Source organism: Jaculus jaculus, chromosome 3 (assembly GCF_020740685.1).
Source record: "Jaculus jaculus isolate mJacJac1 chromosome 3, mJacJac1.mat.Y.cur, whole genome shotgun sequence".
NCBI classification, from domain to species: domain Eukaryota; kingdom Metazoa; phylum Chordata; class Mammalia; order Rodentia; family Dipodidae; genus Jaculus; species Jaculus jaculus.
Window position 1 is genome coordinate 160,453,516 of NC_059104.1, and position 15,903 is coordinate 160,469,418.

Consider the following 15,903-nt stretch of genomic DNA (forward strand, 5'->3'; position numbering starts at 1 on the left):
TCCTGGGGAATCAAACCTGGGTCCTTTGGCTTTGCAGGCAAATGCCTTAACCGCTAAGCCATCCCTTCAGCCCTTCTTCATTTTTTTTTTTTCCAAGGTAGGTTCTCACTTTAGCCCAGGCTGATGTGGAACTCATTCTGTAATCCCAGACTGGCCTTGAACTCACAGCGATCCTCCTACCTCTGTTTATTAAGTGCTCAGATTATAGGCATGTATCACCATGCCCAGCTCCCTTTTTACTTATTACAACCATCAGCTTGCTAAGTTTTAGAACTCATAAATTATTTCAGAAGATGTGAACTAGGGGCTAGAGATTTGGTTAAAGGCTGCTGGCTTGGGTTTGATTCCCTAGCACCAATGTAAAACCAGATGCAAAAAGTGGTACATGTGTGTTTATAGTGGTAAGACAGACAGACAGACAGACAGACAGACAGACAGACACACTTAGAAAATGTGAAGTTAGCCAGGTGTGGTGGCGCACGCCTTTAATCCCAGCACTTGGGAGGCAGAGAGGTAGGAGGACCACCATGAGTTCAAGGCCACCCTAAGACTACATAGTTAGTTCCAGGTCAGCCTGGATTAGAGTGAGACCTTACCTCAAAAAAGCAAAAAGAAAAAAAAAGAAAATGTGAACTTTAGGCAGGTTGTATTAATCCCTTTTTTTCAAATTTTTATTTTTATTTATTTGCAAGGGGGAGGGAGGGAGAAATGGTGGGGAGAGAATAGATGTGTCAGAGCCTCTTGCCACTGAAAACAAACTCCAAACACATGCACTACTTTGTGCATCTGGCTTACATGAGTACTGGAAAATCAAACCCAGGTCTTTAGGCTTTGTAGGCAAGTCTTAACTGCTGAGGGATCTCTCCAGCCCTTAAGCCCTTTTTATAAAGAAACTAAAGTCCAAAGAGATTAAGTGTGTAGTCCAAGGTCACAGAGCTTAAACTGGTGAAGGGATTTTTTTTTTTTTACTTTACCATGTTATCATCTCTGTTTCCATCAATGATGATATTGGCTTAATATGTTCATTAGAATATTCAAATGGAATATATAGGGAGGTTGGTTGGTTTCCCTGTTTCTCTCAATAGCAGCTTGTGTGACATGGCCCATGGCTGAGAGCTTGGAAGAGTGAGTGCTGAACTACCAATGAGATGTGGAGCAGGTTAATCTCTCTGTGCTTTCGTTTCCTTGCGTAGGAGGTGTGTATCACAATAGTCCCTACCTCATAGTATTATTGTGAGGATTGCAGTCTATGTAGATAAAGTGGGTCGAAAAGAGAGTTTATACTATAATGTATGTGCACTAAAATGAAGAAGGAACTCTTAAATAGCCATTTTTTTTGGAAAAAAAAAAAAAAAAGAAAGAAACAGCCAGGTGTGTTGCCACATGCCTTTAATTCCAGCACTTGGGAGGCAGAGGTAGAAGGATCACTGCGAGTTTGAGGTCAGTTTGGGATTACAGAGTTAGTTCAAAGTCAACCTGGGCTAGAGTGGGATCTTACCTCTAAAAAAAACAAACAAACAAAACAGAAAAAGACAGAAACAAAATAAGCTCTTTTCTCTAACTAGAAACATCTACCAATAAAAAGAAAGAAATGTTTTCCAGGCATAAAATAACCATGAAATTGTTCAGGTGAAGATATTCCTATTTCCAAGCTAATGCAGAGTGATAATCTTTTAGTTTCTGTATTCTCATGCCGATCCTTCTCTTATACCTTTATAGCTACAGATTTGGGACACTGCAGGTCAAGAGAGATTTCGGTCCATCACCCAGAGTTATTACCGGAGTGCCAATGCCTTGATCCTTACCTATGACATCACCTGTGAGGAGTCCTTTCGCTGCCTTCCTGAGTGGCTGCGGGAGATAGAACAATATGCCAGCAATAAGGTCATCACTGTGTTAGTGGGTAAGTAAGGGTGAATGAGCAGGAAAATTCATTTGAAAGTTTATGATCACATAATGCCTGGGCCTTAGTACCTTCTAAGAATAGAGTCTAGAAAAATTAATATAATCTATAGCAAGGTAAATCATGCAGTCAACATTCAGTTGTGCAATTGAGAGAAGATGAAAGAAGTTCTATCCTAGGGTCATGATTTTTAAAGAGGTTTTTAAAAATATATCTATTCATTTCTTTGAGAGACAGACGGACAGATAGATAATGAGTGTGCCAGGGCCTCTAGTGACTGCACATGAGCTCTAGATGCATGTGTTGCCTTGTGCTTCTGGGTCACATGGGTCCTGGGGAATTAATCCCAGATTGGCAGGCTTTGCACCCAAGCACCTTTAACCACTGAACCATCTCTCCACCTTCTATGCGATGATTTAGAACAAATAGCAGGAAATACCTACTGATTGACTTTTTTTTTTTTTTTTTTCGGTTTTTCAAGGTAGGGTCTCATTCTAGCTCAGGCTGATCTGGAATTCACTATGTAGTCTCAGGGTGGCCTCGAACTCACAGCGATCCTCTATCCTCTCTGCCTCCCCAGTGCTGGGACTAAAGGCGTGCACCACCATGCCTGGCTGATTGATTTTTTATTTTTTTCTGTGAATGTAGGCTGCAGGGAGAAGTTAGATGGTCAAGAAAGTTATTTGGATAGATAAACATTAAAAATACAGGGCTGACAGATGCACAAGAGGACACATGCGTCTGGAGTTCGTTTGCAGTGGCTGGAGGCCCTGGCGCACCCATTCTTTCTCTTTCTCTCCCTGCCTCTTTCTCTCTTTGTCTGGTGCTCTCAAACAAACAAAAAGTACAAGGCTGAGCTGGGGAGGTTGCTCAGTGTTTAAAGGAGTGTTTGAATAGCTTATAGGCCCAGGTTCACCTGGCTTTCTGTGAAGACTTGAAGAGGGCCATCAGACTTTGCAAGCAAGTACCTCTAACTGCTGAGCCATCTTTCTAGCCTGGCACATTTCATTAATCTCAGCACTTGAGAAGCTGAGGTAGATGAATCACCATGAGATAAAGGCTAGCCTGGGCTACCATAAGAAGCCTGCTTCAAACACAAATGAAAAGGCAGAAGTAGGAAGATCACCATGAGTTCGAGGCCACTCTGACACTACATAGTGAATTCCAGGTCAGCCTAGGCCAGAGTGAGACCTTACCTAGAGAAAAAAGGAGAGAGAGAGAATTAATTATTGAAGCAGTTGTTTATTTTGTATAGAAGACAAACTGACTAATTTTGCTCTTCTTCCATTTATGCTGACTTAAGACATTGTGTTTCAGAAAGAACCCACCATGGGAAACACTGCAGTCGGCTTTGTCTTGCAGGAGGATGGAATCACTGTATAGTATATGTGTTGGGGAGGGGGTGCAGCAAAGAACCCTCAACTCTGTTTGTGTGGTGACAACTGTATCCATTAAAACTGAAATTATAGTAAAATGAACCAGGTCATTACAGAGTCCTCTAGTTGTGATGGAAGAGTGGTATTAACTTTCTGGCTGTTAAATATTTTCTTCCTAGGAACGAATTTGCTGTATATTCTAATAAGACTCACATCTTAGAAATATGGGTACATAACCTCAGGAGCATTGCTAAGTTACAAATTATGGCCAAGAGTAAGCTGAGTAGACATTTTAGAATAAGCATTATAACTGCTTTGCATTTTCCAGAAATCATAGCCAGGAGCTTTACATGTCATAATTCCTAATTAACAGACGAGAAAACCATTGCTGAGAGAGAGGAAATTTTTCTTGAGATCAGATGTCCTTACGTGCTGTGGTGACCCACCTATAATATACTGCTTTGTAGTGTATTGCTGGACTTTTCTTTCAGACTTCCAGTTAAGTGTCTGTCTCTTTAGAGCGAGTGCTGTAGCTCAGTCCTGAACACCCTTGTGTGCAGCGGGGCACCTTGGCTGGGAAGCATTTGAAAGCCCCTAGCTCTGGATTTAGGCTTTTTTGTGTTCCAAGGAAGTCCTTGAGAACTTGAGTCAAGGCAGTAATGCTGGGGGTCTTATGTAAGGAAGTTAAATAGCAAGTAGAAGGTGAGATTTTTGTTTTTTAGTTTTTTGAGGTAGGGTCTCACACTAACCCAGGCTGACCTGGATCACCATGTAGTCTAAGGGTGCCTTTGACCTCATGGCAATCCTTCTACCTCTGCCTCCCAAATTCTGGGATTAAAAGTGTGAGCCGCCACCCCCCCCCCCCTTTTTTTCTCTTTTTTTAAAGAGATTGGTTTGGGCTGGAGTGATGGCTTAGTGGTTAAGGCATTTGCTTGCAAAGCCAAAGGACCCACTAAGCCAGATGTGCGGGGCGAGTTCATTTCAGTGGCTGGAGGCCCTGTCATGCCCATTTTCTGTCTCTCGCAAATAAATAAAAAAAAATAATTTCCTTTGTTTTTTGAGGTAGGGTCTCACTCTAGCTGAGGCTTACCTGGAATTCACTATATAGTCTCAGGTGGCCTTGAACTCATGGTGATCCTCCTACCTCTGCCTCCCAAGTGCTGGGATTAAAGGCATGTGCCACCACACCCAGCTAAAACTAAAATATTTTTTAAAAGAGATTGGTTTTATAAAGAAAACTTTTTAGTATGGAAAAATTCAAATACAAGCAAAGTAGGAAAAAAAAAAAACAACCAGTATAGAGAGTCCCCATATGCAGGTTTCAACAGTTAATAATTAACTCATGGCCAGTCTTATTTTATCTGTTCCTGTCCTTCCTACCCTCCATATCCAAATTATTTTGAAGCATTAAAAATTATTTTGAGCCGGGCATTGTGGTACATGCCTTTAACCCCAGCACTCGGGAGACAGAGGTAGGAAGATTGCCATGAGCTCAAGGCCACCTTGAGACTACACAGTGAATTCTAGGTCAGCCTGGACTAGAGTGAGACCCTACCTTGAAAAACAAAAACAAAAATTATTTTGTACCCTCAAATAATGGGGGCTGGAGAGATGACTCTGTGGTTAAGGTGCTTGCCTGCAAAGCCCAGCAACCCAGGTTCAGTTTCCCAGTACCCACATACGCCAGATGCACAAAGTAGTCCATTCATCTGGAGTTTGTATGCAGTGACTGGAAGTACTGGTGTGCTCATTTTCTGTTTGTCTTTTCTCTACTGCTCGCTGCTTGCAAATAAGTAAAAATATTTTTAAAGAATATATAAAAATTTAAGCAATGTTCCAATTTTTATGATTTACTATTAAATTTTTAAGTTTGTTCAAAACCTGGTTCAAATAAGGTCTATATGTTATACTTGTTAGGTCTTATAATTTTCCTTTTATTTATGTAGGTTATCTGTATATAGATTCCTGTTCCATGTTCTTTATTTGGGGTGGGGGTGTTTTATTTTAGTCGGGGTCTCACCATATAGCCCAGAGATATTTCATCCTGTCAAATGCTGGGATTACAGGCATGTGTTACCTCATGTGGCCATTTTTTTTATATCTTATATTTTATTCTTAAAGTACTTTTCTGTCCTGTAAAGGTTACAAGTATAAAAAAATAAAGTTTACAAGTATAAACTATATTTTATCCCTGTGGGATGTCATTTGACAAGGCCTTCTGCACAGAGTCACATTTTGTGATAAATCTAGAGGCTTCATGAGATTTTTTTTAAAAACAAAAGTATACTTTATATGGTATTTCAGGTATAATTTTCATTAGATAAGCAAGAAGAATTTTTTTTTTTTTTTGTACTTTTGAGGTAGGGTCTCACTCTAGCTCAGGTTGACCTGGAATTCACTATGTAGTCTTGGGGTGACCTTGAACTCATGGCAATCCTCCTACCTCTACCTCCCCAGTGCTGGGATTAAAGGTAAGCACCACCACGCCCGGCTTTTTTTGTTGTTGTTTGCTTTTTTGAGGTAAGGTAAGGTCTCACTCTAGCCCAGGCTGACCTGGAATTCAGTATGTAGTCCCAGACTGGCTTCAATTTACAGTAATCCTCCTACCTCTGCCTCCTTAGTGCTGGGATTACTTTGTGCGTCACCACACCTGGCTTTGCTTTATTCTTTTTTCTAATTCAGTAGCATCCAAGGTAATGAGTTGCTTTCTTATGATCTTTCAAGAATAGTTGCTTAAATTCATAAATAAATAAATAAATATATATATATATTAAATTTTATAAAAAATATATCAATATATATTGATATAATTTTTAAAAATATTTTGTTTTATTTATTTGCAAGCAGAGAGAGATACAAAAGAGACACACAGAGAGAACAGGCATACTAGGGCCTCCAACCACTGCAAATGAACTTTGTGCATTTGACTTTATATGGGTACTGGGGAATAGAACTCAGGTCATCAGGTTTTGCAGGCAAACACCTTAACTGCTAAGCCATCCTTCCAGCCCTTATTCATATTTTTAATATAATATGGACTTAAATGTGCATTAAATATATTCTAATTCTATGCAAATATGGAGATTCATGCTTCAATTTTCCATCTTTGATATTGGAAACTTCTTCATAACATAACCTCATGGACTAGAGAGATGGTTCAGTGGTTAAGATGCTTGCCTACAAAGCCAAAGGACCCAGGTTCAGTTCCTCAGGACCCATGTAACCCAGATGCACAAGGTGGCACATGTGTCTGGAGTTCATTTGCAGCCACTAGAGGTTCTGGTAGACTCATTCTCTCTCTCAAGTAAATAAATAAAAATTTTAAATAGTTATAAAAAATAACATTGCCTCAGTAATCTTTAAGAATTTTGATTTCTGACATGGCAAGTACTCCACATTTCATGATCCAGATCTACAATTCACCATTTCTTTTTTGTTTTTTCAAGGTAGTCTCTAGCTCAGGCTGACCTGGAGTTCACTATGTAGTCTCAGGGTGGCCTCAAACTCATTGCGATCCTCCTACCTCTGCCTCCCAAGTGCTGGGATTTAAAGGTAGGCGCCACCATGACATCTGATCCAATTCACCATTTCTTTATGAGGTACTGTTTCTTTTTTGTTGTTGATGTTCATTTTTATTTATTTACTTGAGAGTGACAGAGAGAGAAAGAGGCAGATAGAGAGAGAGAATGGGCGCGCCAGGGCTTCCAGCCACTGCAAACGAATTCCAGACGTGTGTGCACCCCCTTGTGCATCTGGCTAACGTGGGTCCTGGGGAATTGAGCCTTGAACTGGGGTCCTTAGACTTCACAGGCAAGCGCTTAACCGCTAAGCCATCTCTCCAGCCCTACTGTTTCTTTTTAGTGGGCAATGTATATCTAGAAGCCTCAACCTTAATGCTGGGATCCTTCTTACCTGTGAGTTGCTCATTGATTTCAGGCTTTTTGGTCTTGAGAATTCGTGTGTATGCATGCATATGATGAATTGTGTGGTACCCATAGGAAGGATGTTTATTAGGCTCTACAAAGTGTTCTGACTCATAGACTATCATAAGCCACACTTGACCTCACATTTACTTAGAAAGTTACAGGCAGCAAATATGACTCAATGGAAAGTCAACATCAGGGATCACAGTCCTCCAGGTAGTCCATGTAGCTTCCCAGGACCCTAACTTAGCCAGAACAACTCAAGCAAGTGTCAGGAAACACAGTTCACTTTAGGCAAGTGCAGATCTTCCCTGGCTTAGAAGCTTCAACATCCCATAGGAGGAGTTTAACATGATAACTTTCAGGACCTTTACAAGTGAAAAATTAGCAGTCAGGGAAACCCAAAGTTATGGAATTCCATTAGGTCTTTATAACTCATATGTAAAATTCTCAGGCCAGAGTCATCAGGTGGGCCACTTAAGTTGTATAGCCAGGTAACATAGTTGACGTACCACTTTTGTCAGGCTTTCTGGAGAAAGGGTAGAAAAAAATTTTAAAGATAAAATACAGTGTGAATTATTCATACCAATTCTTGCACTTATAATTTAAGGCTGCATAAATTGTGTTTAACTTCATTAATCTTATATCTGTTTTTCATCTTTTACATACCCTTAATCCCAATTCTACATGATACCAGCATAATTACTGATTTGGCTCATCCCTTAATACACGTAAGCAGTCTCCTTATCACACTTGCACTACCATCAACAAAGTGATTCCCAAAACAGCTTAGGACTTTGCCCTTCAATTCTTTTCCCTCTTTTGATTGACAATTTCATATATGAAAATAATGTACTTTGATCACATCCACCCCTATTGTTCTCTTTTATCCCATGGAACCCCATGTTCTTCCCACTGTGTGTGTGTGTTCTGTTGAATTTAGTTAGGGTTGTTTGCATGAACATGTGTGGAGGACTGTTTATTGTCACATGGGCAACACACCACTGGCTGAACCACTGAAGCTAATGACTTCTCTTTCCCCAGCAACCGTTAACTCCTAACAGTTCGTTATGTGGGAGAGGGTGGAGGCTTATGAGCCCTTCTGCCCTCTGTGATGGAATGTGGATGGGCCTGTCCTTGTGCAGGTAGCCATTGCTGTAAGTTCATGAGTATAAAGGTCATGTTATGTCTAGAAGACAGTGTTCCATAACATTCTTCCCCATCTTCCAGCTCTTACCCTTCTTCCAAGATGTTCTCCGAGGCTTGGTTGGGTATGTGTGTGTGTGTGGGGGGGGTGATATAAATGTCCTATTTTTATAGCTGAGTATTCAACAGTCATTATTTTCCGAACTTTGACCAGTTATGAGTCTCTGCATTAGCTGCCACCCAGTGCAAAAAGAAACTTCTCTGCAGCTGGGAAGGTGGCTCAGTGGTTAATGGCACTTGCTTGTAAAGCCTGCTGGTCTAGATTCAGTTTCAAAGGTGCCCATGTAAACTGGATGCGAAAAGTAACGCAAGTGTCTGGTGTGTGTTTGTAGCAGCAAGAGATCCTGGTGTGCCACACACATGTTCACATGTGTGTGCACAAATACATAAATAAAATAGCTTGTTTTAAAGCTTCTCTGACCAGTACTGAGAGTAGCACTGACCTATGGGTATAAACACAATTTTTCAGAAGGCAGTTTGACACCATGCCCAAGCAAAAGATCAGTACTATGTTCCCTCTTAGGGCCTGTGATCTCTAGCATGGGCTTTTTTTTTTTAATGTAGGGCCTGGGAATTGAACTTGGGTGCTACATCTCAAGTGGCAAGTGCTTTATCCACTGAGCCATCTCCCTAGCTCCCCCTTAAGATATATATATTTATTTATTTAATTGAGGGGGAGAAGAGGTATGTCGGGGCATCCTGCCTCTGCATACAAAATTGGCATGTGGACCACTTTATGTGGGTACTGGGGAATTGAATCTGGCTTTGTAGGTTAAAGTACCTTTAACCACTGAGCCATCTCTCTAGCCCAGCACTTAGGAGTCAGAGGTAGGAGGATCACTGTGAGTTCAAGGCCAGCCTGGGACTACAGAGTGAGTGCCAGGTCAGCCTGGGCTAGAATAAGACCTTACTTTGAAAAAAGAACAAATTAAAGCAAAACAAAACAAAATTTGATTTCTGTATCAATTATATAATTGTAATTATTTATGTAAAACATAAGTTTCTAAAGTCAAATCTGTAAAGTGGAATATGTTCACAGAGGTCTGTTCCCTGTCCTCACCACTCTGCTCCTCTCTGGGTAACCATGGTTTTTTAACTTATGATTTTAGGTTACTGTTTCCATAAAAATAAGCACATTGCTGGGCGTGATGGTGCACACCTTTAATCCCAGCACATGTGAGTCAGAGGTAGGAGGGTTGCCATGAGTTCGAGGCCACTCTGAGACTACATAGTGAATTCCAGGTCAGCCTGGGCTAGAGTGTGACCCTACCTCGAAAAACCAAAAGATAAAAAATAAAAAAACACATAGCTAGGCATGGTGGCTCATGCCTATAATCCCAGCACTCCAAAGGCTGAGGTAAGAAGGTTGCTGTAAATTTGAGGCCAGCATCGGGAGCTCTACAGTGAGAACCAGGTCAGCCTGGGCTAGAGTGAGACCTTGCCTTAAAAAAAAAAGCAAATAAAGTATGGAATGTATTTCATATTTCCCCCTTTTCTTCGATGATTATAAATTGTGCTTCTGCTGTGGTTTTCTGCTTAGCCTTGTATTTTAGTGCTCTCACTTCATGGCAGTCTATAGAAACATTCCCCATTGCTTTTGTTACAGGGGCAAATACATCATTGTGTGAATGTATTGTATGCAGCCCTTCCTGTACTGGTGGGCACTTGGGTTGTTTTCCAGTTCTTTTCCATGACAAATGGCACTGGTATTTTAAAATAAACATTCTCATAACCACAGTCACATTGGCTTTGCTCTCCTCATCCATCTGTTAATGTACTCATCCACCTCAGACCTGGAATTCAATTTTTGTGTTTCTCAGCTTGTACCAAGGCAAGTGACAATTCTTTTCTTTGATTTTTTTTTTTTTTTTTTTTTTAATCCCGTGACAGGCAACAAGATTGACTTGGCTGAAAGGAGAGAGGTCTCCCAGCAGAGAGCTGAAGAATTCTCAGAAGCTCAGGACATGTATTATCTGGAGACCTCAGCCAAGGAATCTGATAATGTGGAGAAACTCTTCCTTGACTTAGCATGCCGCCTCATCAGTGAAGCCAGACAGAACACACTGGTGAACAATGTATCCTCACCCTTACCGGGAGAAGGGAAAAGCATCAGCTATTTGACTTGTTGTAATTTCAACTAAAGGCTGAGGCACGGAGAAGCAAAGGGAATCCAGTAGCTGCCCAGATGGGCCATGAGTTGCTAGGGAAATCTGGCGATGACTGTGGCTCCTGCTCTCCGACCTTCTGACTCCTGTGGGCTCCTGAGCTTACAAAGCATGCAGGCCAAGGGCCTCAACCACTGGCCGGCATTGGCAGAACACATACCGGTTTCACCCTTTTGCAGTGTGGAGTTGGAGCAAGGAGAAAGTTGCACTAAGCGCTCCATGACCTGCAGAGCATGTTGCTTTTACTTTTTAAAAAAGCAAGTAAACGTGCATTACTGAACATGGTCCAGGGGAATGTGCTACAGGCATCCCTCCTGTGTGCCAGTGGGTATGCATGGGGGCTGTTCTGTAGGGCTTCAGTGGTAATCTGGTGCCCCTGGTTTTCTTTTCTGCCAGGTAAACCAAAACTGGAAAAGTCAAGCACTATCCCTGTGGTACTTATTGATGACCCCATGGAGATTTTGAAAAGTGTTATTTCTTTCATCCACAGGCACTTTCAAAACCTTTGGGATGTAAAAATGAAATGAAAACTTTACTCATGACCAACAGTAACAATTATTGTTTTAATAATACATACAAGCTCCATGACTCCTTTCGGTGCTAATGATTCTGCTATTTCACAGACCAAACACTTTAGTACAGTGATGCCCTTCAACATGTTATGTAGAAATAAGAACAAGGGTATGTCCCATGAGTCAGCCCTCTTTTGCAAAGTCTCATTACTACCTTCTCTAGGATGGGTATGTTGGACACGAGAATACTTGTTCTTTCATGTTCCCCATTGAAATCTCTTCTTTAATTTTTTTCTAGTATTCCATCTTTCATGCCCTTCAAGTAAGTGTAAATTTGAAAAAATGGGGGAAAATACAAATGGGTGATGGTATTCTAATATAAAAGATTAGTTCTAAAACATTTCAAGTGGCCTGAGAAAGCCACCCAGATATGACCAAAATACTGTGGATTACTGGACTGCAGAGCAGGGTTCCAAGCAGAGCACAGTCCTTGATAATAGGTTACACCTTTTGCTTTCTGGTACTATCTTTGGACACACAGAGGCTTAGGATTTTGTAGATATTTTTAGTATGATAAGTGAGAATAGCAACATGAAAAGTCTCACAAAGCACTTTTGTATCTTCAATAACTTTAGCAACGTTCTACTTGTGGGAGCAGGATGAACATCATTTATCAAGTCCATACATTAGTGTTCCTCCCGGACTCATAACTGGACTTTTTTTTTTCTGTTTATCTTTTCTTTTTCCCCATTTCCCTTTATAGCTCTCCTTTCCCGCCTTCCTTTTCTCTTTCCCTTCCATCCTGGTATGCATGTGTTACTGCAAATCTCCAATTCAAATGGAGGTATATATGCCTTTACTTAGCCAATTTTAAAACAGGGCCCAAACTGGAAGATGTGTTGCTGAATGTGTTCCTATTTCTTCAGTGCCATATTTTGATACCTTCCAATTTGTTCACTCCTATAAATGCAAATCAGGATGATAATTTAGCCTGTATGCTGTCAGGTGTTTCTGTGGCTTACTGCATATGTAACTGAGGGATGACTCACTGAAGGAGAATATGATATGGAATCTTGCTGCAGTGTTTGATGGTGACAATCTCAGTTCTGACATGTAGTTGTTGGGAAGCTGTTCAATTGTAAAGAAAGGAGTTATGTACAGCAGGATGCCGATAGAGCACATCCACCAGTTCTCTAGCAGGTCCCAGATTGACCAGCCTCCTGCACATGGGATTGTGCATGCTCTTTGTAGTGACTAATACTGCAAGTGATTGGTTACACTTGTTTTTCTTGGTTCTGTGAGAAACACAAAGTGTTCCTAGAAGAATTATCTTTCTTTTGAACTTTGTCTCTATAAAATATTCACTTTCACAAAAAGCAAAATTATTTATAATTACCTTTCCTTCCCCATCATTCCCACTTAGCCAGTGACTAAAGATATCTCTCACAAAATAAATTGATCAAGGTGGCAGAATAACTTATCTTTTTATACTGTGAGATAATGTCCTGAAATTTAGACTCTTCTTTTTGGCAAAATTCTAATCTCCCCAGCATATGATGACTCAACTTGGTCTCACAGCAGCATGTTAAAAATAAAGTTTCTTTGTGAACTTCAAGGGCTTTGTTAGGTTAGGCTAATTTAATTCCAAAATAGCAGATTCTGGGGCCACATTCCTATGATGGAATTTTTTTTTTTTTTTTTTTTTTTTTTTTTTTGGTTTTTCGAGGTAGGGTCACACTTTAGCTCAGGCTGACCTGGAATTCACTATGGAGTCTCAGGGTGGCCTCGAACTCTTGGCGATCCTCCTACCTCTGCCTCCCGAGTGCTGGGATTAAAGGCGTGCGCCACCACGCCCGGCTTCTATGATGGAATTTTTATTCCCTAGGACTTAGTACCTCTCTGTACCTTTGGCCAAACTCACAAGGAGATTAGTTAGGGAGCTCTGCTCTAGGTCCTTGTCTTCCTGGTACTCGGAGGACATTGGCATTTGCGTATCTCACCGTCACCAACTCTTAGCCCATCAGCACAGACATGTAAGAATGTGGGGCTTGCTTTATTCTTTCCCAGAGTTCTGTGAATTTCAGATTCGGCCTTATGGACATTTGTCCAGTAACACTTCTCAAGTTTGAGAACAATTCCCTGACAATATTGTAGGTGCAATAAATGTTAGCTGAATAAAATGATTTGGTGCCAGGGGGATGGGAATTAAAAATTGAATGATAACTTGGAAAAGGATGCTAACTAAATGAAGTCCTTTTAATCCAGAACATGACATTTCTTTGCTTAATAATTCTAATTGTCAGGGCAATATTTGCTCAGATCAGCCTTTTAAAATAGATTCTAATTCAATGATGGATACAAAAGTTGTTTTATTGTAATTCAGTTTGGCTCATCTTGACAAGTAAGAGTACCAGAATTTATGTTTTTTATTTGTTATAGGATTTTTTTCTCTTTTTAATAAAATGATTAAAAGCTTAGGAGTTAGCTCAGTGCACAAAGAGTTGCTTGCTACTCAGGTCTGGGTATCTGAGTTCAGATTCCAAGGCCCCATGTAAGAGCTGGAAGCTGTGCTGGTGGACTTCTGTAATCCCCATGTTTATGGCAAGAGGGACGATGACCCAGGAAACTTTCCAGAACTTGCAAAAGGAATAGTGAACAATGAGAGAGCCTGCCTCAGATGAGATAGAAGGCAAGACCTACCATCCTGAAAGTTGTCATCTGACCCACATGTTGTGGCATGTGTGCCCTCTCTACACATACCAGCAAAAGGAAAAGAAAGAAAGAAAGAAAAAGAAAAGATTGGTTTGATCACCCCAAACCTTTAAAAACTAAAATTATTGCTGGACGTGGTGGCATAAGCTTTGGGAGCTAGCTACTTAGGAGGATTGTTGTGAGTTCAAGGCCAGCGCAAGATTACATAGTGAATTCCAGGTCAGCCTGCGGTAGAGCAAGACAAAATTACTAAATATATGGCAATTCTTTTTTTTTTTTTTTTGTAGTTTTTAATGAAAACACATTTAAGTTATGGAGTCAGGCTGGGGAAGATCAGCAAAATCATTATTTGCTGGTCTTGATATGACTTGAATAGACTGCTTCCTCAGAGAACCCTGTGCTTTCCTTGGCCTATGCAAAGCTTTTTGTTCCTTTTTTTTAATTAGATCTATTGAATTATGTCAGTATTTAATTTTAGTTGTTTTGTCTGTGCATTATTTTAATTGTTGGCTTTTTCTGGCTTTTCTTTTCCCCTGTATTTTAATCACTTTTATATTAGTATCTCTCCCTGAGTAAGTAGTAAGACAATAAAAATGAAACTCAGATAGATTGACTTTGATAGTATATTAGATTCTGATATAGAGTTTGTTAAGAAAATAGAAATCACTAACCAAAACAGAATGTTTGGATTGGAATTATTAAAAGCAGGGCTGGAGAGATGGTTTAGCAATTATAGAATTATTAAAATAATTAGACTTGATAGAGGGAAAAAGATTCAGCAGACTAGATTCTCTGTCTTTCTTCTGTTCATGAATATATTCCTTGGAATGATCCTGGCTACTCCTAGTGTTAGGTCATGATTTGCATCATCTACCCTTTTGAGATTTTCCATACTTCCACCATACTTAGTGTTGACTTTCAGTTAGACTCCTGAAAAAAAAAAAAAGTCAGTTGCAAATGATATTAAACAGGCTGTCTGATTTAACTAAAACATCCTTAAAAATATAAATGAAGCTGTAGAATGAGATGTCATTATAATCAGAAAAACTTTTTTTTCATATATACCAGTGGCCTTAAAGATAGAAACAACTTCTGTTTCATCATCCTAAGCATTCTGCATTTCATGGTCATAAATATTTAGGGATCACTTCCCCATTAGCCTCAGGAGGAGCTCTTAGGATTTTGCCATTTTGGTTGTTGAGAATTATTACTTTAATTGTAGCTGTGTACTTTATTTCCTCAACCATGGCTCTTATAGGTGTGATTTGTATCTCATCTTTTTGAGAAAAAAGGTATTCCACATGGATACTCATTTGGGGCTGAAGGAAGGATATGTTTTCTTCTTTCTGGGTTTTGTTCCTATGGCATGACTCTCCGTTTGAAAGAAAGCTGCGTTCCCTGTACTCACTGGTAATGTCTTTTTACTGATTTAGGAAATTATCCCTTCAGACCACTAATTAATGTAGTAATGTTAGACAAGGGAGATGGCACTTCATTTCCTCCTAAGTCCTATGAAATGTTATCATTGTGCTCTCTCTTTTTCTGAGACAGGGTCTTAAAATTTGTGGTTCATGCTGCCCTAGAAATTACTGTGTAGTCCAGGATGGCCTTGAACTCATGGCAAGATTCCTGCCTCAGTCTCCTGAGTGTTGGGATTACTGATGTGAGTCACAGCTGCCTTTCTCTGTGAACCCTTCTTTGAAATTAAGAACAAACTGAAGCTTAATTAGCTCAGTAACATTGGCAGGATTTTTGTGGGACTTAGGAAGGGGGCTTGCAATTGATAGGTTACATCAAGACATTCTGTAGAGGTCAAAAGAAGCCCACTGAATTGAGTCTATAGAGCCAAAGATTAAGTTCCATCCATGTGGGGAGAATGGCCTAAAAAGTCAAAGTTTCTCCCTGCTTGAGATACCAGTCTCTGCCAAACAAAGTGTATATAAAAATTGCAAACACAATGTGGAGATGATCCAAGCATTGGCTGAGAATTGGCACTGATTGTCTGGTAACTCAGATTCTATATTGCAGTACTTTGCCTTATGCTCAATTAAATAGATACTGGCCACCAGCGAATAATATATGGGGGAAAAGGCTTTCTTTTTTTCT

General features: G+C 40.1%; 1 protein-coding gene across 2 annotated transcripts in view; it reads left to right on the plus strand.

The window, feature by feature from the left end:
- Rab30 (RAB30, member RAS oncogene family) overlaps positions 1 to 12,756 on the plus strand; it is a 107,714-nt gene extending 94,958 nt beyond the window's left edge. For both annotated transcript variants that reach the window (XM_045146515.1, XM_004658302.2), the window contains 2 exons: positions 1,720 to 1,903; positions 10,299 to 12,756. In XM_045146515.1, the coding sequence (XP_045002450.1) occupies positions 1,720 to 1,903; positions 10,299 to 10,549 (435 nt within the window). In that variant the 3' untranslated portion in view covers positions 10,550 to 12,756. The remainder of the gene's footprint in view (positions 1 to 1,719; positions 1,904 to 10,298) is intronic.
- Positions 12,757 to 15,903: the final 3,147 nt, after the last annotated feature.